General features: G+C 43.0%; 1 protein-coding gene and 1 pseudogene across 1 annotated transcript; both read left to right on the top strand.

Annotated features, from left to right (window-relative positions):
- Positions 1-33: 33 nt before the first annotated feature.
- Positions 34-2,732, top strand: LOC123125241 (squalene synthase 1-like). The gene is made up of 6 exons (XM_044545764.1): positions 34-629; positions 741-783; positions 940-1,029; positions 1,131-1,206; positions 2,076-2,150; positions 2,282-2,732. Exons 1-5 carry the CDS (start codon positions 447-449, stop codon positions 2,089-2,091), a joined length of 408 nt encoding a protein of 135 aa, XP_044401699.1. The 5' UTR covers positions 34-446; the 3' UTR covers positions 2,092-2,150; positions 2,282-2,732.
- Positions 1,488-1,563, top strand: LOC123126357 (uncharacterized; annotated as a pseudogene).
- Positions 2,733-23,436: the final 20,704 nt, after the last annotated feature.

Raw genomic sequence — 23,436 nt, 5'->3', positions numbered from 1 at the left:
CTCACCTACCTAGCCCTAACACAACCCGCACAACTCGTCCTCTCACCCCCCTCTCTCTCCTACGCACCCACAGCCGCCGCCCTCTCCCTCCCTCAGATCTTGATCCGATCCAGATCGACGCTGCCACAGCTTCCCGTCGCCGGCGGCGGTGCCCTCCCTCCCTCGCCCTCTCCTCCTTCCCTCCTCACGGCCGCCTCCACCACGCCACAAACCCCGGCGACGGCCTCGTGTAGATCCCATCCTGCTCCGCGTCGCCGCTCTCCCGGCCATCTCTCCGTTCCCCCATAGCCACACCTCATCCTCCTCCCCCTCCCCCGGTCCCATCCCCAGCCCCCCCGGATCCACTGTGCTTGTCCACAGCCGCCGCCCCCACCCCCAGCGGCCCGCAGCATCCGTCCGGCTGTGGTGATTTGATTTGATTTGTGATTTCGGTTCGTGCGGCAGCGATGGGGGTGTTGTCGCGGCCGGAGGAGGTGCCGGCGTTGCTCAGGCTCAAGCTGGCGGCGGGGCGGATCAGGCGCCAGATCCCGCCCCAGGAGCACTGGGCCTTCGCCTACCACATGCTCCAGCGCGTCTCCCGCAGCTTCGCGCTCGTCATCCAGCAGCTCGGACCAGACCTTCGCAATGCCGTAAGCATGGGCTTCCCACCCCTCCCCCTTCTCCGGATCCCCTCCGATCCGAATCTCTGAAATCTTTGAACATTTACGGCCGCTGGTGTTGCTCTGGTTCTCACCCTGCAGGTCTGCGTCTTCTACCTCGTGCTCCGGGCCCTGGACACCGTCGGTCAGCACCCTTATTACCCCTGCTACTGCTCACTGTGTTTTGTTTGAATTCCTTTTGCCGCGTTTGATGGAATCTTTTGGGTCAAGTTCATCGCTGCCTTCCTTTTTAGTACTCGTACCAACCACTCTTTGCTTACTCCGATCAGTATAACTGCAGAGGACGACACTGCCATCCCTAACGAGGTCAAGCTGCCCATCCTTCGGGACTTCTACCGCCACATCTACAACCCAGACTGGCTCTTTTCATGTATGCATCCGATCTCTCTCTCTCTCTTTCTTTAAGAACAAGCTGTCCTTGTGCTCAACTCAATTGTGCTCTTCTAACCATGTATGTACTTTGGCCTTCAGGTGGAGCAAACGACTACAGAGTGCTCATGGACAATTTTAGGCAAGTCTCCACGGCTTTCTTGGAGCTAGGCGAAGGGTAATGATTCCTGTTCCTCAGCTTCCTAGTTCCCAGTGTGCGGTTGAAAACTTGTGCCTTCGTACGAATTGTTGTTTTGTCAAAGTCCTTGGGGGACACATCAATCATTTAGTCAGCACTTGACGCCCAGATCCACCTGGGTGATGAAAAAAATCGACGGGTCACGCCATCTGCTGAAGTACATTTGCACATTTTTACTGCTTTAGACTGACTGTACATGCATTCCTTCATTGGTTATGACCCTTATTGATCATTGTGTTCTGTTGGGTTGAACTGCATGATTCCGGGTGATGAAGAAAATTGTTCGGATTCCCACTGATATTTCATGATTAGTGTAACCAGCTACTTCTGATGGATGGAACTACGCTCACACCATAAGGTTGAGCTATTTCATTGTGCTGTTTCTTGTTGTTTCTTCAGTGCTCACTAGTTGCTAGTGTTAGACTGCTACCAGTGGGTTAAGATTAGTCTTCAGTGCTCACTAGTTACTAGTGTAATCATTCTATGAAAGTTCAATCTGATTTGCTACGAATCAGTGTGTGCCGGCCGGCTACATGCAACGCTGTATGGTCTTCTGACCGCTGAGCTAGGAAGTTGCAGACGTGATCGGCAGTAGCTAATTACAAAGAGTAGAAATCAGTATCCTATTTTAATTAGTGTGGTGCATGCCATTGAAAGGACCCTGACATGTGGTTAGTCATGCTTGTGAACCAAGCTGCACGTTATGTACTGCCATCATATAAATGCCTGCCATTTGATCTATGCCTCAATTCATTTGGTCTGACACATGTGTCATTTGATTTATGCCTCAATTCACATCGATTCCTTTGCTTTTACACATGTGTATGTCTGGCTGATTGCATCCATAGGTCAGAGGTCTCGTGAAGGAGCACAATGACTCCTTCAACTAGTTCATCACCAAAGGAATGGAGAACATCGTCAAGGCAAGTGACCGACCCATCCATTTTTCTTGGGCATGAAGCTGCTTTCCAGTTATATTATATATGCAGATACTACCTCCTTTGCTTGTTTCCAGTGTTGCCTTACATGTGCTCTATTGTTTCCTTTGATGCAGGTACACTGGAATACCTGTCGGCATGCCCTCGATACGTTCAGAGTTTAGCACTGAGACTCGAACACCGCAAGTTTGCCACTGATAGGGAAGTCGGTCCAAATCAATCCTCCGTGATGTTTTTCTTGCGCATGTGCCAGTGAGATAAATAATGGCAATACCTAAGCTGTATGCATTGCTTGTGGAAGGCGATCTCTGGGCGATGAGACCATGTTTAAGCCAATGTATATGATACAGTTGCATTGCACCTGTCACTTCTAATCTGCCATTAATTCAAATATGCTTGCAAGGGGCTAGTCCTAGCTAATATTTCTCCGACTAGGCTAAGTCGATCTAGTTGGCATGCTCTTACTCTCTGCTAGCAGCCTGTTCCATTTGACTCATTCTAATTACTACTACATATATGGCAATTCAAACCTGGCATAAGTTACACTTGACAAGAGTATCTTGCACACTTTCTATCTTCTGTGTTACTGTTCATTTCTAAATCTGGTCTCAGTCTCAAGCATGTTTATAGTCTCATATATATTGTATTTATACATCTTCGTGGAGCTTAATTTGATCCTAAATAAAAGATGCTTGGACATTGGTGGAACTTTATCTAATGCTCTTGTTCTCCTGTTTACCAGCTTCAACTAGTTAATTTGTTCTATTATTATCCCATAAGCTGCAATGACGGAGATCACACGCTCCTTCGACCAGCCACGGCTAGCCTCCGTCTTCGGCCCCTTCAGCCTTGCCCCCGACCTTGCCCACTGCTCCTTCGACCACACGCTCCGCTGTGAGGTGAGCTCCCCTGTCCTCTCCGCTCGATCTGCGCCAGATCCTCAGTCTGCGTACATGTGCACTAGATAGGTTATTTTTGGGTACATGGCCGGAGAGTCTGACTTAGCTCTCTCATTCTCCATTAGTGAGCATGGTAATTGGGAAACACTATGTAATGATAAACTAGTGTTTCCTGCTTATAGCAAGCTATGTATTGTACACGTGTCCATTTTACCTCTGTAAATAATTTGTTTCATACCTAGCAACTAATGAATTATTCGTGCCATGTGAATCATTGCTGTTATCCTGCTACTAGTGTTTCCTGTCAAGTAGTGTTTCCTTGGTGACAGGATGCTATTTTTTCCTTCCAATTATAATGCTCCTTTCATGTAGTGATGATACTACATCTATTTCATTTCATGTTTATGCCTCTTCCAGAAAATGTGCTGCACCTACAGTAATCAATCTAACTTATCCATTTTATTTTATAGGCCTTCGAGTACAAGAGGCTGTTGCTTGACTATAACAGCGAACACAACCAACAAGTTCCGCCAGCGCGAGGCAAGCGATAGAGGTGGCTGCTGCTGTGATCGAGGTGGCTGCTGCTGCACAATAGTTTTAGTTGATGTTGCCACCATGTTTTGGTGCCTCTGTATTTGTTTCTGATTGTATGTACACTTGATGGATCGTGCAGATGTGCTGTTGTGAGTTTCATAGAGTGAATTTTGGATTTGATCATTTAATTGTGAGAATTATTGATTGTTGCTGTTGAAATGCGTAAAATTGAAATCTGTGAATGAAAAAGGCTGAATGTTCGTTTATTGGATCGAATAATATTTGGGCTCTAAAAAGGCTATGGCCCAAACAATAGTGGACTGGAATATTGTACATTTATGAAAAACAAAAACAAAAGGCTGAATGAAACGGAATGCAAAATGGCCTGGGCCCAGAAAATAAAAAGGCCGAATGTAGGGCTTGGCCCATGAACCTGACCAAAAATTGACAGAAAAAACACAATAGGTTCAATTATTGGGCTCGGCCCATGTAAAACACCTAATCGGACCGGGCTGAATCTTGTCAGTGACCTTTTGAATTGGTCGCAATTTTGCCACGTCAGCTTGCCACGTCAGATCCGACGTGGCCTGGGCAGACAGCTAGTGACCAAAACAAAACAGTAGGCATATTTTGGTCGTAAACGTCTACGACCTTCTCATAGAGAAGGTCAAAAATGTCAGTTTACGATGGTCAGCTTTTGACCTTCTGGTTTTGGTCACAAAAAGGTCACAAATGGAAAACTATGACCATTCAGTGACCAATAGTGGTGGTCACAAGTTGACATATTTCTTGTAGTGAGAGGCTAGCAATGGTGGAAGGGTGAGAGTGCGTATAATCCATGGACTCAACATTAGTCATAAAGAACTCATATACTTATTGCAAAAATATATTAGTGATCAAAATGAAGTACTACACGCATGCTCCTTGGGGGATAGATTGGTAGGAAAAGACCATCGCTCATCCCCGACCGCCACTCATAAGGAAGACAATCAAAAAAAATCATGCTCCGACTTCATCACATAACGGTTCACCATACGTGCATGCTATGGGAATCACAAACTTTAACACAAGTATCTCTCAAATTCACAACTACTCCACTAGCATGACTATAATATCACCATCTTCATATCTCAAAACAATCATAAGGAATCAAACTTCTCATAGTATTCAATGCACTTTATATGAAAGTATTTATTATATCCCTCTTGGATGCCTATCATATTAGGACTAAATTCATAACCTAAGCAAATTACCATGCTGTTTAAGACTCTCAAAATAATATAAGTGAAGCATGAGAGTTCATCAATTTCTTCAAAATAAAACCACCGCCGTGCTCTAAAAAGATATAAGTGAAGCACTAGAGCAAATGACAAACTACTCCAAAAGATATAAGTGAAGATCAATGAGTAGTCGAATAATTGTGCAACTATGTGAAGACTCTCTAACATTTAAGAATTTAAGATCTTGGGATATTATTCAACATCAATTGAAAAATAAAATGACGCTCCAAGCAAAACACATATCATGTGGTGAATAAAAATATAGCTCCAAGTAAAGTTACCGATGAACGAAGACGAAAGAGGGGATGGCATCCGGGGCATCCCCAAGCTTAGGCTCTTGGTTGTACTTGAATATTTCCTTGGGGTGCCTTGGGCATCCCCAAGCTTAGGCTCTTGCTACTCCTTATTCCATAGTCCATGGAATCTTTACCCAAAACTTGAAAACTTCACAACACAAAACTCAACAGTAAACTCATAAGCTCCGTTAGTATAAGAAAATAAATCACCAGTTAGGTACTGTTGTGAACTCATTCTTTATTTTTATTGGTGTAATATATACTGTATTCCAACTTCTCTATGGTTCATAACCTCCGATACTACTCATAGATTCATCAAAATAAGCAACCAACACATAGAAAACCGAATCTGCCAAAAACAGAACAGTCTGTTGTAACCTGTAACACATGAATACTTCTGTAAATCCAAAAATTCTGAAATAAATTGGTGGACGTGAGGAATTCGTCTGTGAATCTTCTTCAAAAAGAATCAACTTAAAAGCACTCCTCTGTAAAAAATGACAGCTAATCTCGTGAGCACAAAGTTTCTGTTTTTACAGCAAGATCACATTAACTTTCACCCAAGTGTTCCCGAAGGTTCTACTGGGCACTTTATTGAAACAAAATCTATAAAAATGATTAGTACAGTAGCTTAATCATGTGGACACACAAAAACAGTAGGGGTAAATGTTGGGTTGTCGCCCAATAAGCGCTTTTCTTTAATGCCTTTCCAGCTAGGCATGATGATTTCAATGATGCTCACGTAAAAGATAAGAATTGAAACATAATGGGAGCATCATGAAGAATAGGACTAGCACATTTAAGTATAACCCAATTCCTATGCATAGGGATTTTGGGAGCAAACAACTTATGGGAACAAGAATTAACTAGCATAGGAAAGCAAAACAAGCATAGCTTCAAGATTTTCAACACATAGAGAGGAAACTTGATATTATTGCAATTCCTACAAGCATATGTTCCTCCCTCATAATAATTTTCAGTAGCATCATGAATGAATTCAACAACATAACTATAACATACAGCACTATTTTCATGATGCACAAGCATAGAATTTTTATTACTCTCCACATAAGCAAATTTCTTCTCATGAATAGTAGTGGGAGCAAACTCAACAAAACAGCTATCATGCGAGGCATAATCCAATTGAAAATTAAAATCAAGATGACAAGTTTCATGGTTATCATTATTCTTTATAGCATATATGTCATCACAATAATCATCATAGATAGCAACTTTGTTCTCATAATCAATTGGAACCTTTTCCGAAATAGTGGATTCATCATTAAATAAAGTCATGATCTCTGCAAATCCACTTTCATCAATATAATCATCATAAATAGGAGGCATGCAATCATCATAATATATTTTCTCATCAAAACATGGGGGACTAAAAATATCATCTTCATCAAACATAGCATCCCCATGCTTGGGCCTTTGCATATCATTAGCATCATGGGTATTCAAGGAATTCATACTAACAACATTGCAATCATGCTCATCATTCAAATATTTAGTGCCAAACATTTTAATGCATTCTTCTTCTAACAATTGAGCACAATTTTCCTTTACATCATTTTCACGAAAGATTTAAAAAGATGAAGCATATGAGGCAACCTCAATTCCATTTTTTTAGTTTTCTTTTATAAACTAAACTAGTGATAAAACAAAAAACTAAAAGATTCAATTGGAAGATCTAAATATATACCTTCAAGAACTTACCTCCCTGGCAATGGCGCCAGAAAAGAGCTTGATTGATAGGGTGTTAGTGCCGCTTACCTATCCTCCCCGGCAACGACGCCAGAAAAGAGCTTGATGTCTACTACACAACCTTCTTCTTGTAGACGTTGTTGGGCCACCAAGTGCAGAGGTTTGTAGGACAGTAGAAAATTTCCCTCAAGTGGATGACCTAAGGTTTAGCAATCCATGGGAGGCGTAGGATGAAGATTGTCTCTCTCAAGGAACCCTGCAACCAAATAACAAAGAGTCTCATGTGTCCCCAACACACCCAATACAATGGTAAATTGTACAGGTGCACTAGTTCGGCGAAGAGATGGAGATACAAGTGCAATATGGATGGTAAATATAAGTTTTTGTAATCTGAAAATATAAAAACAGCAAGGTAGCAAGTGGTAAAAGTGAGTGTAAACGGTATTGCAATGCTAGGAAACAAGGCCTAGGGTTCATACTTTCACTAGTGCAAGTTCTCTCAATAATAATAACATAACTGGATCATATAACTATCCCTCAACATGCAACAAAGAGTCACTCCAAAGTCACTAATAGCGGAGAACAAACAAAGAGATTATTGTAGGGTACGAAACCACCTCAAAGTTATCCTTTCTGATCGATATATTCAAGAGTCCGTAGTAAAATAACACAAAGCTATTCTTTCCGTTCGATCTATCCTAGATTTCATACTAGAATAACACCTTAAGATACAAATCAACAAAAACCCTAATGTCACCTAGATACTCCAATGTCACCACAAGTATCCGTGGGTACGATTATACGATATGCATCACAGAATCTCAGATTCACCTATTCAACCAACACAAAGAACTTCAAAGAGTGCCCCAAAGTTTCTACTGGAGAGTCAAGACGAAAACGTGTGCCAACCCCTATGCATAAGTTCACAAGGTCACTGAACCCGCAAGTTGATCACCAAAACATACATCAAGTAGATCACGTGAATATCCCGTTATCACCACAGATAAGCACATGCAAGACATACATCAAGTGTTCTCAAATCCTTAAAGCCTCAATCTGATAGGATAACTTCAAAGGGAAAACTCAATCCATTAAAAGAGAGTAGAGGGGGAGAAACATCATAAGATCCAACTGTAATAGCAAAGCTCGCGGTACATCAAGATCATGTCAAATCAAGAACATGAGAGAGAGAGAGATCAAACACATAGCTACTGGTACATACCCTCAGCCCTGAGGTGAACTACTCCCTCCTCGTCATGGAGAGCGTCGGGATGATGAAGATGGCCACCGGTGATGATTCCCCCCTCCGGCAGGGTGCTGGAACAGGGTCCCGATTGGTTTTTGGTGGCTACAGAGGCTTGCGGCGGCGGAACTCCCGATCTAGGTTTCTTTCTGGGGGTTTATGTATTTATAGGAATTTTTGGCGTCAGTCTCACGTCAGGGGGGTCTCCGAGTCATCCACGAGGCAGGGGGCGCACCTAGGGGGGTAGGGCTCGCCCTCCACCCTAGTGGATGGCTCGGGACTCTTCTGTCCCAACTCTTTTACTTCGGCGGCTTCTTTTGGTCCATAAAAAATCATCAAAAATTGGCACGTCAATTGGACTCCGTTTGGTATTCCTTTAATGTAAAACTCAAAAACAAGGAAAAAACAGAAACTGGCACTGGGCTCTAGGTTAATAGGTTAGTCCCAAAAATCATATAAAACAGCATATAAATGCATATAAAAGATCCTAGATGGATAATATAATAGCATGGAACAATCAAAAATTATAGATACGTTGGAGACGTATCAATCCTATCAGCCCCCAAGTCTACCGTGTATAATAGAATTGAATACGTTGTAGACTTAGAATATCCATGAGTATTAAAAGCATCTTTGGTAGAATCCTTCAAAGGCCGGCTTTCACTGTCAGAGTTAAATCGGGGTTTTAATGATTAAGATTGCACCCGTAGCCCCCAAGGACCAGTTTAATCAGCATGAATGAACTGGTACTCTTCACCGTTGCTTATAAATCAAAGCTTACTTGTGTAGCCCCCATGAGCCGGTTGTCGTCGTTTTACGGCACAACCGGGTCATCATAAAGTAGTAATAAAACGCGAGCAATATGCATTAGCCCCCAAGTGCCAAGTGCTATTGCTTGCAAAGGACTTGCGACTTATTCATATGTACCGTTGTTTAAAGAATTTATTCTGCCTCCATTAGCCCCCAAGTGTCAAGCGTTGTTGCTTGCAAAAGGCTTGAAACTTTATTCCTGTGACCCGACTGTGAACATATCATCAAACTTTGTCATATGCAGGATGCCACGACTCAACTTCAAGCGCAATTAACTGACATGAAAACTCGAATGGAGCATCAAGAATCAGAGACCCGGAAGGCCGATTCTAAATTTAAATTTAGCCTGGACGAGACTGAAAAACTGAAGACCAGTATCAATGCCTGGGCTGAAGAGAGAATTGCTCTGACACAGCGGGCTGAAAAGGCGGAAACTACTCTTCAAGAGGTGACCACTGAGCTTACCGGCTTAAAACACCATATATCCCAGATGGTTTCTGCTATCTTTGGTGAGTAATATTACTAACATCATAATCGGGTCTTATCTTTCATATTACAAACCGTTTCTGATGAATCCAAAATTATTACCCAGGTCCCAGGAGCAGCAATCTTGGTCAAGAAATGCTTGTGAAGCTCAAGGTCGTATATACGCTTGTTGAACAGCTATATACTGGGACTCAGCGCACACTGGCCACTATCTCTCCAACTAATCAAGCACCCACTCTTCTGAGTGACGTCTTGAAAAAACTTTCTGTTCTGCCTGCTAGGATTGAAGAGATAAAGCGGTCATCTGCAAGAGTCGGTGCCATGACGGCAAACAGAGCTAGACCCGGCCGAGCTAGCAACTAAGTATCCAAGTTTGAAAGAAGATGGTACTCCCTTTAACAAGAAAGACTTTGCTGTGTGCGTGAAGGAGATACGTCCCCTGGCCAGTCTGATCACTGATGAAATGGATCTTTCAAAATACCAGGCGGCTTATGATATGGAGAATCAGATGATGCCCACGCAGCGAGAGGCTTGTGCGGCATGAGATCGATTCCCCATGGCGCATATTTTAGCCACTGATTCTCTGGGCGACTCCTGATTTGCGACACAGCTTGTGCGTCATTTCAGGTAGGTTTGTCACGCCAATTGCCACAGACTCCGAGCCCAAACCCCAAGCCAATCAAATGCCAACCCACCCTCCGAAGCTGGAGTCATAGGCGCGCACCACCACGACCGGCTTACAAAGTGATGGACCTGATGCCTCCAATCCGTAAGCATACTTTCGCCCCTGAAGTTGATCTGTTTGAACTTATAGATGACGAAGCTGAATTCCAAGCCTTGTGTGGCATTTATTGGTCATCACCCGACTTCCAGACGACGGTGGAGGATGAAGAACCGGCGAAGGATGATCCAGAAGCTTCAAACCGTCAAGGCCAAGAAAGTTGATCCGCTGGGCGGTTCATATGTTTGATCTTCTAGAAACACTTGATCATTTGGGCTCAATGAGTCATGTAATAGGCTAGTTAAACTTTGATCTGTTGTGCCATCGTGCACGTTTTGTTTTGTGCAACACTGCTGATCCACCAGTTTAAAAGCCGCTACTTTATGCTTATGATAGCGTCAATTTATGCAGATCAGATTTAGCATTACCCTGCACACAAACAGATCTCAAGTGCCCTGGCGGTTTACCGCAGGGCGGGTCACAATACCGAAATTAATCCACTGGGGACAAGTAGTCCATAACCAGGGCCGATATAACCACAATCTTTATACAATTGTTAATAAAATATCATACCTATGGTATTTGCTTAAACTGCCGGCTTATCAGATCCATGCAGTTAGGGTTCGAACCCAAAGGTTGAGAACACATCATCCTATTCAATGGACTCATGCTTGAAGGCCTATAATGCCATACACTAATAAGGGGTAATATCCCAAGCTTTAGAGCCATAACTCTAAACACAAGATTATTATTCTCTGGCGACTTAGAGTCTGCCATCATGGCGGGTTATAAAAAACCCAAAGATGCTCAAATATGAGACATAGCCAGCGCTGCATGGCCCAACTTGTGAAAACCATATGGTAAGAAAATGGAGTGATATAAATCCAAGATTAAGAAAAAAAATCCAAAAAATACAAGGCTTTTATAGGCTGCCAAGCCAAAATTTTCTTCTTCAATGAAACTAGCATGATAGCCATTGGAATATCCGTGCTTTCTGTAAGCTGGCTCTCACATGACCCAATCTACATTTTAACCTGGATTAGTTCAGGGTCTTATTAAAAAGATTGACTTATCAAGAGTATGCGGGGTTGGAGTAGCATCGTGCAAAACAGGCCGGTATAACCAAGTTTCAAGGAAGGCGGCTTAATAGCCTGGGTTTTATCCTTGCTTTCCGTAAGCCGGCTCTCATATGACTCAATCAATGTTCTTTAACCTTAACAAGTTCAGTGTCTTATTTAAAAGATTGACTGTTAAGAACATAGAAGGTCATTCAGGATTACCTGCTAGAAAAGCATCTGGCATGCAGGCAGGATAACCCGGATTTTTGGTGAATACACCTGGCATCCATGACAATCAAAAGGGTGAATATAGCTATGTTCATTGAACAGGAAGCCCCCAAGTGATATACTTCTGAGCTGTGCTCAACGGGTACCTATGTTTGAGCTGTGCTGCGCATCCAACTCTCTTTGGTCCCTGTATTTTGGGCGTCAAGCCTCTTAAGTGATCATGTGAGATGATAATAAAGACTCAGCTCCGAAGAACTGAAATGACAGAGGCCCTGAATTATCAAGGGCGCCGGCTTTATTATACTTGTTATAATATATACATCGTCAAACTATGTACATCACAAGAGTCGTTGGCTCAAGTATAGTAAGGCCGAAGATGGGCAATATTCCACGGCCGACGGATCTCCTCCTCCGATGTGCGTGAGTCATTATGGTCTCGAACGTCGATAAGATAATATGACCCATTATGCAGACTTGCTGACCACAAAAGGTCCTTCCCAAGGTGGGGATAGTTTATGCATATCAGTCTGATCCTGGATAAGTCGAAGCACCAAGTCGCCTTCTTGAAAGGTTCTGGTTTTAACCCGGCGGCTATGATAACAACGCAGATCTTGCTGGTAAATCGCCGAACGAGCCGCCGCGAGGTCACGCTCTTCATCTAACAGGTCAAGTGCATCCTAACGTGCCTTTTCATTATCAGCTTTAACATAAGCCGCCACACGGGGCGAATCGTGAAGGATGTCACTAGGAAGAACCGCCTCCGCTCCATAAACCATGAAGAAAGGTGTGTAACCCGTAGACCTGTTGGGGGTAGTATTGATACTCCATAATACTGAGGGTAACTCCTCCACCCAACAACCCGGCGTTCTTTGCAAAGGAACCATAAGCCGGGGCTTGATGCCTCGTAGAATATCTTGATTAGCTCGTTCAGCTTGACCATTGGACTAGGGGTGAGCCACTGAGGAAACATCAAGTCTAATATGCTCTCGTTGACAAAATTCTTTCATAGCACCCTTAGACAGATTAGTGCCATTATCAGTTATTATGTTGTGGGGAAAGCCAAAACAGAAAATGACCTTCTTGATGATTTGAACCACTGCTGCAGCATCGCACTTACTAACCGGTTCTACTTCAACCCACTTTGTAAACTTGTCAACTGCCACCAAAAGGTGGGTCTTCTTATCCTTGGACCTTTTGAAGGGCCCCACCATATAAATCCCCCTGGTCGCAGATGGCCAAGCAATTGGAATCATCCTCTACTCTTGAGCCGGCACATGAGCTTGGCGTGAAAACTTCTGACAACCATCACATTTACTGACTAAATCCTCAGCGTCAGCATGAGCCGTCAGCCAATAAAACCCATGACAGAAAGCCTTGGCTATGAGAGACTTAGAACCGGCATGATGACCACAATCTCCTTCATGAATCTCTCGCGGAATCTCACAGCCTTCCTCAGGAGAAACACAACGTTGAAACGCCCCTGTGACACTGCGATGATGTAACTCCCCATTGACAATAGTCATTGACTTAGACCGCCGGGTTATCTGCCTGGCCAAAGTTTCGTCCTCAGGTAACTCGCCCTAGGTCATATAAGCCAAATACGGAACTGTCCAGTCAGGAATAGCATGAAGAACCGCCACCAATTGTGCTTCTGGGTCAGGAATAGCAAGATCCTCCTCTGTAGGCAACTTGACAGAAGGGTTATGCAGAATATCCAGGAAAGTGATAGGTGGCACCGGCTTACGCTGAGACCCTAATCGGCTTAAAGTGTCAGCCGCCTCATTTTTCCTACGATCAATATGTTCAACTTGATAACCCTTGAAGTGACCCGCAATAGCATCAACCTCTCGACGTTAAGCCCATAAGTGGATCCTTAGAATCCCAAGTGCCAGACACTTGCTGAGCTACCAGATCTGAGTCACCGAAGCACCTCACCCGTCTTAAGTTCATCTCCTTAGCCATCCGAAGACCGTGGAGCAAGGCCTCATACTCAGCTGCATTGTTAGTACAAGGGAACATCAACCGGAGAACATAAGAAAATTTATCACCTCGTGGGGAAGTCAAGAAACTCTAGCCCCCAAGCCTTCCAACTGCCTGGATCCATCAAAGTGAATAGTTATGTGTTATCCGGCTTTTCCTCAGGCATCTGCAGCTCTGTCCAATCAATGATAAAATTTATAAGTGCTTGTGACTTGATGGCCGTGTGAGGCATATACTTCAAACGATGGGGTCCAAGCTCAATGGCCCACTTGGCTACCCGACCTGTGGCTTCTCTTTCCTGAATGATATCCCCTAGAGGAGCAGAACTAACCACAGTAATGGGATGACCCAGAAAATATTGCTTAAGCTTTCGACTAGCCATGAATAACCCATACACGAGCTTCTGCCAATGCGGATGCCTCTGCTTGGACTCAATAAGTACCTCACTGATGTAGTAAACCGGCCGTTGAACCGGATGCTCCTTGTCTGACTCCTTCCTTTCCACCACAATGGCTACACTGACAGCTCGGCTATTGGCAGCCACATATAACAACAAAGGCTCTTTATCTGGGAGCCACAAGAACTGGCGGCTCAGCCAACTGTTTCTTCAAGGCCTCAAACGCCTGATTAGCAACATCACTCCAAACAAAATGATCTGTCTTCTTCATCATCTGGTAAAGAGGGATAACTTTCTCATCCAACCGGCTAATGAACCGGCTCAAGGCCGCAATACGACCCGCCAAACGCTGGACATCATTGATACACGCCGGTTTAGCCAGAGAGATGATAGCCTTTATCTTCTCCGGGTTAGCTTGAATACCACGTTCTGAAACCAGAAAACCCAAAAGCTTGCCTGCTTCATCTTATGGCCGGGTTAAGCATCATCTTATAAACCAGGAGATTGTCAAAGGTCTCCTTCAAATCATCAATCAGGGTCTCCTTCTTCCTGGACTTCACCACAATGTCATCCACATAAGCATGAACATGACACCCGATTTGATTATGAGGGCAATTTTGCACACACTGCTGGTAAGTCGCCTCGGCTCTCTTGAGCCCAAAAGGCATAGACACATAGCAGAGACTCCAAACGGAGTGATGAAATCTGTCTTCTCCTGGTCCTTAACTGCCATCTTGATCTGATGATAACCAGAATAAGCATCCAAAAAACTCAAACGCTCACAACTCGCCGTAGCATCAATAATCTGATCAATACGGGGGAGAGCAAAGGGATCAGCCGGGCAAGCCTTGTTTAAGTCCGTATAATCCACACACATGCGCCAGGTGCCGTTTTTCTTAAGTACCAGCACCGGGTTAGCCAACCACTCAGGATGAAACACTTCAACAATAAACCCAGCCGCCAAGAGCCGGGGTACTTCTTCACCTTTGGCCTTGCGCCTCTCCTCATTGAAACGGCGGAGGAATTGCTTGACCGGTTTAAACTTTGGATAAATATTGAGAGTGTGCTCAGCGAGTTCCCTCAATACACCTGGCATGTCTGAAGGCTTCCATGCAAAGATGTCCCAGTTCTCATGGATGAACTCGATGAGCGCGCTTTCCTATTTCGGATCCAGATTAGCAATGATGCTGAACTGCTTGGATGAGTTGCCAGGAACAAAGTCAACTAACTCAGTATCATCTGCTGATTTAAACTTCAACAAAGGATCATGCTCTATGGTTGGTTTCTTCAAAGATGTCATATCTGCCGGGTCAACATTATCCTTGTAAAACTTCAACTCCTCTGTTGCACAAACAGACTCAGCGTAAGCAGGATCGCCTTCCTCACATTCCAGGGCTATCTTCCTATTGCCATGCACCATGATGGTGCCCTTGTAACCCGGCATCTTGAGCTGCAGATAGACATAACACGGCCGTGCCATGAACTTAGCATAAGCCGGCCGCCCAAACAGAGCGTGATATGGACTCTTAATCCTAACCAACTGAAAGGTTAACTTCTCTGCTCTGAGTCATACTCATCACCAAAGGCCACTTCCAAGGTTATCTTACCAATCGGATATGCTGACTTGCCAGGCACCACTCCATGGAAAACAGTGCTAGACGGCTTAAGATCCTTATCAGTCAAACCCATACGACAGAAAGTTTCATAATACAGGATATTAATACTGCTACCTCCATCCATGATCACCTTTGTGAACTTGTATCCTCCAACCTGAGGGGCCACCACCAGGGCCAGGTGACCTGGATTATCAACCCGGGGCGGGTGATCCTCACGGCTCCAGGGAATTGGGTGTTCAGACCATCGTAAGTAACGGGGCAACGCCGGTTCAACGGCGTTTACTGCCCTTTTATGGAGCTTCTGATCCCACTTACATAAAATTGTGGTAAAGACGTGGTACTACCCACTATTCAATTGCTTCAGGTTACTCTGATAACCAGACTGGTGCTGCTGATTCCCCTGATTATTCTGTTGGTTGTAACCTCCCTGATTACCTTGACCTTGAAAACCGGAACTTGAACCGCCGCCTCCATGATCTGGACCATGAGGGCTGGACCCTGAACCGCCATTCGGGCCATGGTTGTGCTGGAAAAGATGAGAATCCTTGAATTGCTTCATGATAAAAAAAATCCTTCCACAAATGGGCAGATGGCTTTTCCTGCGTCCCATGCTTCGGACATGGCTGATTCATTATTGCTCGAGGTCGAATCTTGTCCCCTGAGCCGGCCTCCCTTTACGATGCTGGTAATTGTTTCATACACCAGTGTTGGCCACGAAGTCCAAATTCCCATCAGCTTTGCGCTTACCGTTGCCACCCTGACTGGCCGGGTTGTGCTGTTGACCCCTCACGCCGCTACTCTTCTTTCCCTTTCCCGATCTTTCATCATCAGAGTCGGGGTCCTTGGTACTATCAGAGTCGGCATACTTGACAAGGGCCGCCATGAGTTCCCCCATGTCACTGCAATGACGCTTATGCCGCCCAAGCTTCTGCTTAAGAGGGAGGGAACGACAATTTTTCCCCAACATTAAAACTGCTGACCCGACATTGATATTATCTGATGAGTGTATGATAGTCGAGACCCTGCGCACCCAGCTGGTGGTTGACTCGCCCTCACCTTGAACACAAGAAACCAAATCCACAATTGACATGGGTTGTTCGCACGTATCTTTGAATTTTTGAATAAAACGGGCCTTCAGCTCCGCCCACGACCCAATGGAATTAGCGGGTAGCCCCTTCAACCAAGTACGAGCCGTCCCTTCTAGCATCATGGTGAAATACTTAGCATACGCTGCCTCACTAACATCCAGCATCTCCATGGCCATCTCATAACTCTCAACCCAAGCTTCAGGGGGCTGATCTGCTGTGTAATTAGGCACCTTACGAGGACCCTTGAAATCCGTGGGAAAACGCTCGTTACGCCGAGCCGGCGCTAGGCAAGGTACTCCCAAGGTTTGAGAGGTCATGCCTGCTTCACCGAAGTTGTCGGGTAAGCTGGCGCGTGTTGATGAGCCGCTAGCTGAGCCACCAGCTTGACCTCCCGACGTGCTCTGCCCTGATCCACAAAATTCTGGGCATTGGCACCATTGCGCGCTGAATCATGTCCACGGGGTTGGTTTCGGCGCTGTTCAGTACTTGAAACCGCTGGCGAGTCAATGCGCCTGCTGTATGATGTCTACTACACAACCTTCTTCTTATAGACGTTGTTGGGCCTCCAAGTGCAGAGGTTTGTAGGACAGTAGCAAATTTCCCTCAAGTGGATGACCTAAGGTTTATCAATCTGTGGGAGGCGTACGATGAAGATGGTCTCTCTCAAGCAACCCTGCAACCAAATAACAAAGAGTCTCTTGTGTCCCCAACACACCCATTACAATGGTAAATTGTATAGGTGCACTTGTTCGGCGAAGAGATGGTGATACAAGTGCAATATAGATGGTAGATATAGGTTTTTGTAATCTGAAAATATAAAAACAGCAAGGTAACAAGTGGTAAAAAGAGCGTAAACGGTATTGCAATGCTAGGAAACAAGGCCTAGGGTTCATACTTTCACTAGTGCAAGTTCTCTCAACAATAATAACAAAATTGGATCATATAACTATCCCTCAACATGCAACAAAGAGTCACTCCAAAGTCACTATTAGAGGAGAACAAACGAAGAGATTATGGTAGGGTACGAAACCACCTCAAAGTTATTCTTTCCAATCAATCCGTTGGGCTATTCCTATAAGTGCGACAAACAGCCCTAGAGTTCGTACTAGAATAACACCTTAAGACACAAATCAACCAAAACCCTAATGTCACCTAGATACTCCAATGTCACCTCAAGTATCCATGGGTATGATTATACGATATGCATCACACAATCTCAGATTCATCTATTCAACCAACACATAGAACCTCAAAGAGTGCCCCAAAGTTTCTACCGGAGAAACAAGACGAAAACGTGTGCCAACCCCTATGGATAGGTTCATGGGCGGAACCCGCAAGTTGATCACCAAAACATACATCAAGTGAATCACGTGATATCCCATTGTCACCACAGATACGCATGGGAAGACATACATCAAGTGTTCTCAAATCATTAAAGGACTCAATCCGATAAGATTACTTCAAAGGGAAAACTCAATCCATTACAAGAGAGTAGAGGGGGAAGAAGCAACATAAGATCCAACTATAATAGCAAAGCTCGCGATACATCAAGATCGTGCCAAATCAAGAACACGAGAGAGAGAGAGAGAGATCAAACACATAGCTACTGGTACATACCCTCAGCCCCGAGGGTGAACTACTCCCTCCTCGTCATGGAGAGCGCCGGGATGATGAAGATGGCCACCGGTGAGGGTTCCCCCCTCCGGCAGGGTGCCGGAACAGGGTCCCTATTGTCTTTTGGTGGCTACAGAGGCTTGCGGCGGCGGAACTCCAGATCTATTCTGTTCTTCGGAAGTTTTAGGGTGCGTGGGTATATATGGGTGAAAGAAGTACGTCGGTGGACCTACGGGCTGTCCACGAAGCAGGGGGCGTGCCCTAGGGGGGTGGTCGCGCCCCCTACCCTCGTGGGCAGCCCGGGACTCCCCTGGTGAGCTTCCTATACTCCGTGGGCTTCTTCTGGTCCAAAAATAAGTTCCGTGGAGTTTCAGGTCAATTGGACTCCGTTTGATATACCTTTTCTTTGAAACACTGAAATAGGCAAAAAACAGCAATTCTGGGCTGGGCCTCCGGTTAATAGGTTAGTCCCAAAAATAATATAAAAGTGGATAATAAAGCCCAATATTGTCCGAAACAGAAGATAATATAGCATGGAGCAATCAAAAATTATAGATACGTTGGAAACGTATCAAGCATCCCCAAGCTTAATTCTTGCTCGTCCTCGAGTAGGTAAATGATAAAAAGATAATTTTTGATGTGGAATGCTACTTGGCATAATTTCAATGTAATTCTTCTTGATTGTGGTATGAATATCCAGATCCGAAAGATTCAATATAAATGTTCATATTGACATAAAAATAATAATACTTCAAGCATACTAACTCAGCAATTATGTCTTCTCAAAATAACATGGCCAAAGAAAGTTATCCCTACAAAATCATATAGTCTGGCTATGCTCTATCTTCACCATACAAAATATTTAAATCATGCACAACCCTGATGACAAGCCAAGCAATTGTTTCATACCTTTGACATTCTCAAACTTTTTCAATCTTCACGCAATACATGAGCGTGAGCCATGGACCTAGCACTATAAGTGGAATAGAATGGTGGTTGTGGAGAAGACAAATAGGAGAAGATAGTCTCACATCAACTAGGCGTATCAATGGGCTATGGAGATGCCCATCAATGGATATTAATGTGAGGGAGTAGGGATTTCCATGCAATGGATGCACTAGAGCTATAAGTATATGAAAGCTCAACAAAAGAAACTAAGTGGGTGTGCATCCAACTCGCTTGCTCATGAAGACCTAGGGCAATTTGAGGAAGCCCATCATTGGAATATACAAGCCAAGTTCTATAATGAAAAATTCCCACTAGTATATGAAGGTGACAAAATGAGAGACTCTCTATCATGAAGATCATGGTGCTACTTTGAAGCACAAGTGTGGTAAAAGGATAGTAACATTGTCCCTTCTCTCTTTTTCTCTCATTTTTTTATTTGGGCCTTTTCTCTCTTTTTTTATGGCATCTTTTTTTTCGTCTGGAGTCTCATCCCGACTTATGGGGGAATCATAGTCTCCATCATCCTTTCCTCACTTGGGACAATGCTCAAAAAATGATGATCATCACACTTTTCTTTTCTTACAACTCAACAATTACAACTCGATACTTTGAACAAAATATTACTCTATATGAATGCCTCCGGCGGTGTACCGGGATATGCAATGAATCAAGAGTGACATGTATGAAAGAATTATGAACGGTGGCTTTGCCACAAATACGATGTCAACTACATGATCAGGCAAAGCAATATGACAATGATGGAACGTGTCATAATAAATGGAACGGTGGAAACTTGCATGGCAATATATCTCGGAATGGCTTGGAAATGCCATAATAGGTAGGTATGGTGGCTGTTTTGAGGAAGGTATATGGTGGGTGTATGATACCGGCGAAAAGTGCGCGGTATTAGAGAGGCTAGCAATGGTGGAAGGAAGAAGGGTGCATATAATCCATGGACTCAACATTAGTCATAAAGAACTCATATACTTATTGCAAAAATCTACAAGTTATCAAAGCAAAGTATTACGCGCATGCTCCTAGGGGGATAGATTGGTAGGAAAGGACCATCGCTCGTCCCCGACCGCCATTCATAAGGAAGACAATCAATAAATAAATCATGCTCCGACTTCATCACATAACGGTTGACCATACGTGCATGCTAGGGGAATCACAAACTTTAACACAAGTATTTCTCAAATTCACAACTACTCAACTAGCATGACTCTAATATCACCATCTCCATATCTCAAAACAATTATCAAGCATCAAACTTCTCATAGTATTCAACACACTCATAAGAATTCTTACAAATCTTGTATGCCTAGCATATTAGGATTATTTAAGAAAATTACCATGCTATTTAAGACTCTCAAAATAATCTATGTGAAGCATGAGAGATCAATAGTTTCTATAAAACAAATCCACCACCGTGCTCTAAAAGATATAAGTGAAGATCAATGAGTAGTCGAATAATTATACAACTATGTGAAGACTCTCCCATTTAATAAGTTCAGATCTTAGTACTTTATTCAAACTGCAAGCAAGGCAAAATAAAATGACATTTCAAGGATAGCACACATCATGTGAAGAAGCAAAAACTTAGGTTCAACCGATACTAACCGATAATTGTTGAAGAAGAAAGGTGGGATGCCTACCGGGGCATCCCCAAGCTTAGATGCTTGGGACTTCTTGAAATATTATCTTGGGGTGCCTTGGGCATCCCCAAGCTTGAGCTTTTGTGTCTCCCTAATTCCTCTCATATCACGGTTTCCTAAATCTCAAAAGCTTCATCCACACTATACTCAACAAGGACTCGTGAGATAAGTTAGCATAAACCAATGCAAAAACCTTACCATACTATACTGTAGCAAATCACTAAAATTATTATTCAACATTGCATACTAAATGCCTCTGCATATTTAATAGTCCTATCCTCAAATAGAACCATTAAACAAGCAAACATATGCAAACAATGCAAACATAACAGCAATCTGCGTAAACAGGACAGTCTGTAAAGAGTGCAGCAAGATCCATACTTCCCTAGCTCCAAAAATTATGAAATAAAATTCCCACTGTAGTAAATTTATCAGAGCTTATTATGCAAAAGGTTTCAACATTTTATCACATTCTGAATTTTCTAGGGAATTTTTGCAACAGCGGTAAACTTTCTGTTTTCAAACAGCAACATGTATACTTGCAAAATAAGCATGGCGAAAGCTATCCTTGACATTTTTATTAAAAAAAAGAGATGCAAAACATTATTCTAAATAACAGCAAGAAAATACTAACAAAAGGAAATGACGCTCCAAGCAAAACACATATCATGTGGTGAATAAAAATATAGCTCCAAGTAAAGTTACCGATGAACGAAGACGAAAGAGGGGATGCCTTCCGGGGCATCCCCAAGCTTAGGCTCTTGGTTATCCTTGAATATTACCTTGGGGTGCCTTGGGAATCCCCAAGCTTAGGCTCTTGCCACTCCTTATTCCATAGTCCATCGAATCTTTACCCAAAACTTGAAAGCTTCACAACACAAAACTCAACAGAAAACTCGTAAGCTCCGTTAGCGAAAGAAAACAAAACACCACTTCAAGGTACTGTAATGAACTCATTATTTATTTATATTGGTGTTAAACTTAATGTATTCCAACTTCTCTATGGTTTATAAACTATTTTACTAGCCATAGAGTCATCAAAATAAGCAAACAACACACGAAAAACAGAATCTGTCAAAAACAGAACAGTCTGTAGTAATCTGTAACTAACGCAAACTTATGGAACTCCAAAAATTCTAAAATAAATTGCTGGACCTGAGGAATTTGTATAGTAATCATCTTCAAAAAGAATAAACTAAATATCACTCTCTAGTAAAAAGTTGAAGCTAATCTCGTGAGCGCTAAAGTTTCTGTTTTTTACAGCATGATCATAAAGACTTCACCCAAGTCTTCCCAAAGGTTCTACTTGGCACAAACACTAATTAAAACATAAAACCCCATCTTAACAGAAGGTAGATGGATTATTTATTACTAAACAGAACCAAAAAGCAAGAAACTAAAATAAAATTGGGTTGCCTCCCAACAAGCGCTATCGTTTAACGCCCCTAGCTAGGCATGATGATTTCAATGATGCTCACCTAAAAGATAGAATTGAAACATAAAGAGAGCATCATAAAGAATATGACTAGCACATTTAAGCCTAACCCACTTCCTATGCATAGGGATTTTGTGATCAAACAACTTATGGGAACAAGAACCAACTAGCATAGGAAGGTGAAACAAGCATAACTTCAAAACTTTAAGCACATAGAGAGGAAACTTGATATTATTGCAATTCCTACAAGCATATATTCCTCCCTCATAATAATTTTCAGTAGCATCATGAATGAATTCAACAATATAACCAGCACCTAAAGCATTCTTTTCATGATCTACTTGCATAGAAATTTTATTACTCTCCGCATAAGCAAAATTCTTCTCTAGAATAGTAGTGGGAGCAAACTCAATAAAATAACTATCATATGATTGAAAATTAAGATCAAGATGATAAGTTTCATGGTTATCATTATTCTTTAAAGAATACGTGTCATCACAATAATCATCATAGATAGGAGGCATGCTTTCATCATAGTAAATTTGCTCATCAAAGCTTGGGGGACAAAAAATATCATCTTCATCAAACATAGCTTCCCCAAGCTTGTGGCTTTGCATATCATTAGCATCATGGATATTCAAGGAGTTCATACTAACAACATTGCAATCATGCTCATCATTCAAAGATTTAGTGCCAAACATTTTAATGCATTCTTCTTCTAACACTTTGGCACAATTTTCCTTTCCATCATTCTCACGAAAGATATTAAAAAGATGAAGCGTATCAGACAAACTCAATTCCATTTTTTTGCTAGTTTTCTTTTATAGACTAACTAGTGATAAAACAACAAACAAAAAGATTCGATTGCAAGATCCAAAGATATACCTTCAAGCGCTAACCTCCCCGGCAACGGCGCCAGAAAAGAGCTTGATGTCTACTAAACAACCTTCTTCTTGTAGACGTTGTTGGGACTCCAAGTGCTGAGGTTTTTAGGACAGTAGCAAATTTCCCTCAAGTGGATGACCTAAGGTTTATCAATCCGTGGGAGGCGTAGGATGAAGATGGTCTCTCTCAAGCAACCCTGCAACCAAATAACAAAGAGTCTCTTGTGTCCCCAACACACCCAATACAATGGTAAATTGTATAGGTGCACTAGTTTGGCGAAGGGATGGTGATACAAGTGCAATATGGATGGTAAATATAGGTTTTGGTAATATGAAAATATAAAAACAGCACGGTAACAAGTGGTAAAAGTGAGCGTAAACGGTATTGCAAT

This window comes from Triticum aestivum, chromosome 5D (assembly GCF_018294505.1).
Source record: "Triticum aestivum cultivar Chinese Spring chromosome 5D, IWGSC CS RefSeq v2.1, whole genome shotgun sequence".
NCBI lineage: Eukaryota > Viridiplantae > Streptophyta > Magnoliopsida > Poales > Poaceae > Triticum > Triticum aestivum.
Note: the sequence above shows the minus strand (reverse complement) of the source record. Positions and strands in the feature narration are given on the sequence as shown.

What these genes read in the sequence shown, in the direction of transcription:
- LOC123125241 (XM_044545764.1), top strand. Translation starts at nt 447, where the DNA reads ATGGGGGTGTTGTCGCGGCCGGAGGAGGTGCCGGCGTTGCTCAGGCTC. An exon ending in GACCAGACCTTCGCAATGCC is followed by an intron (nt 630 to 740) that starts GTAAGCATGGGC and finishes CTCACCCTGCAG; the next exon opens with GTCTGCGTCTTCTACCTCGT. An exon ending in CCCAGACTGGCTCTTTTCAT is followed by an intron (nt 1,030 to 1,130) that starts GTATGCATCCGA and finishes TTTGGCCTTCAG; the next exon opens with GTGGAGCAAACGACTACAGA.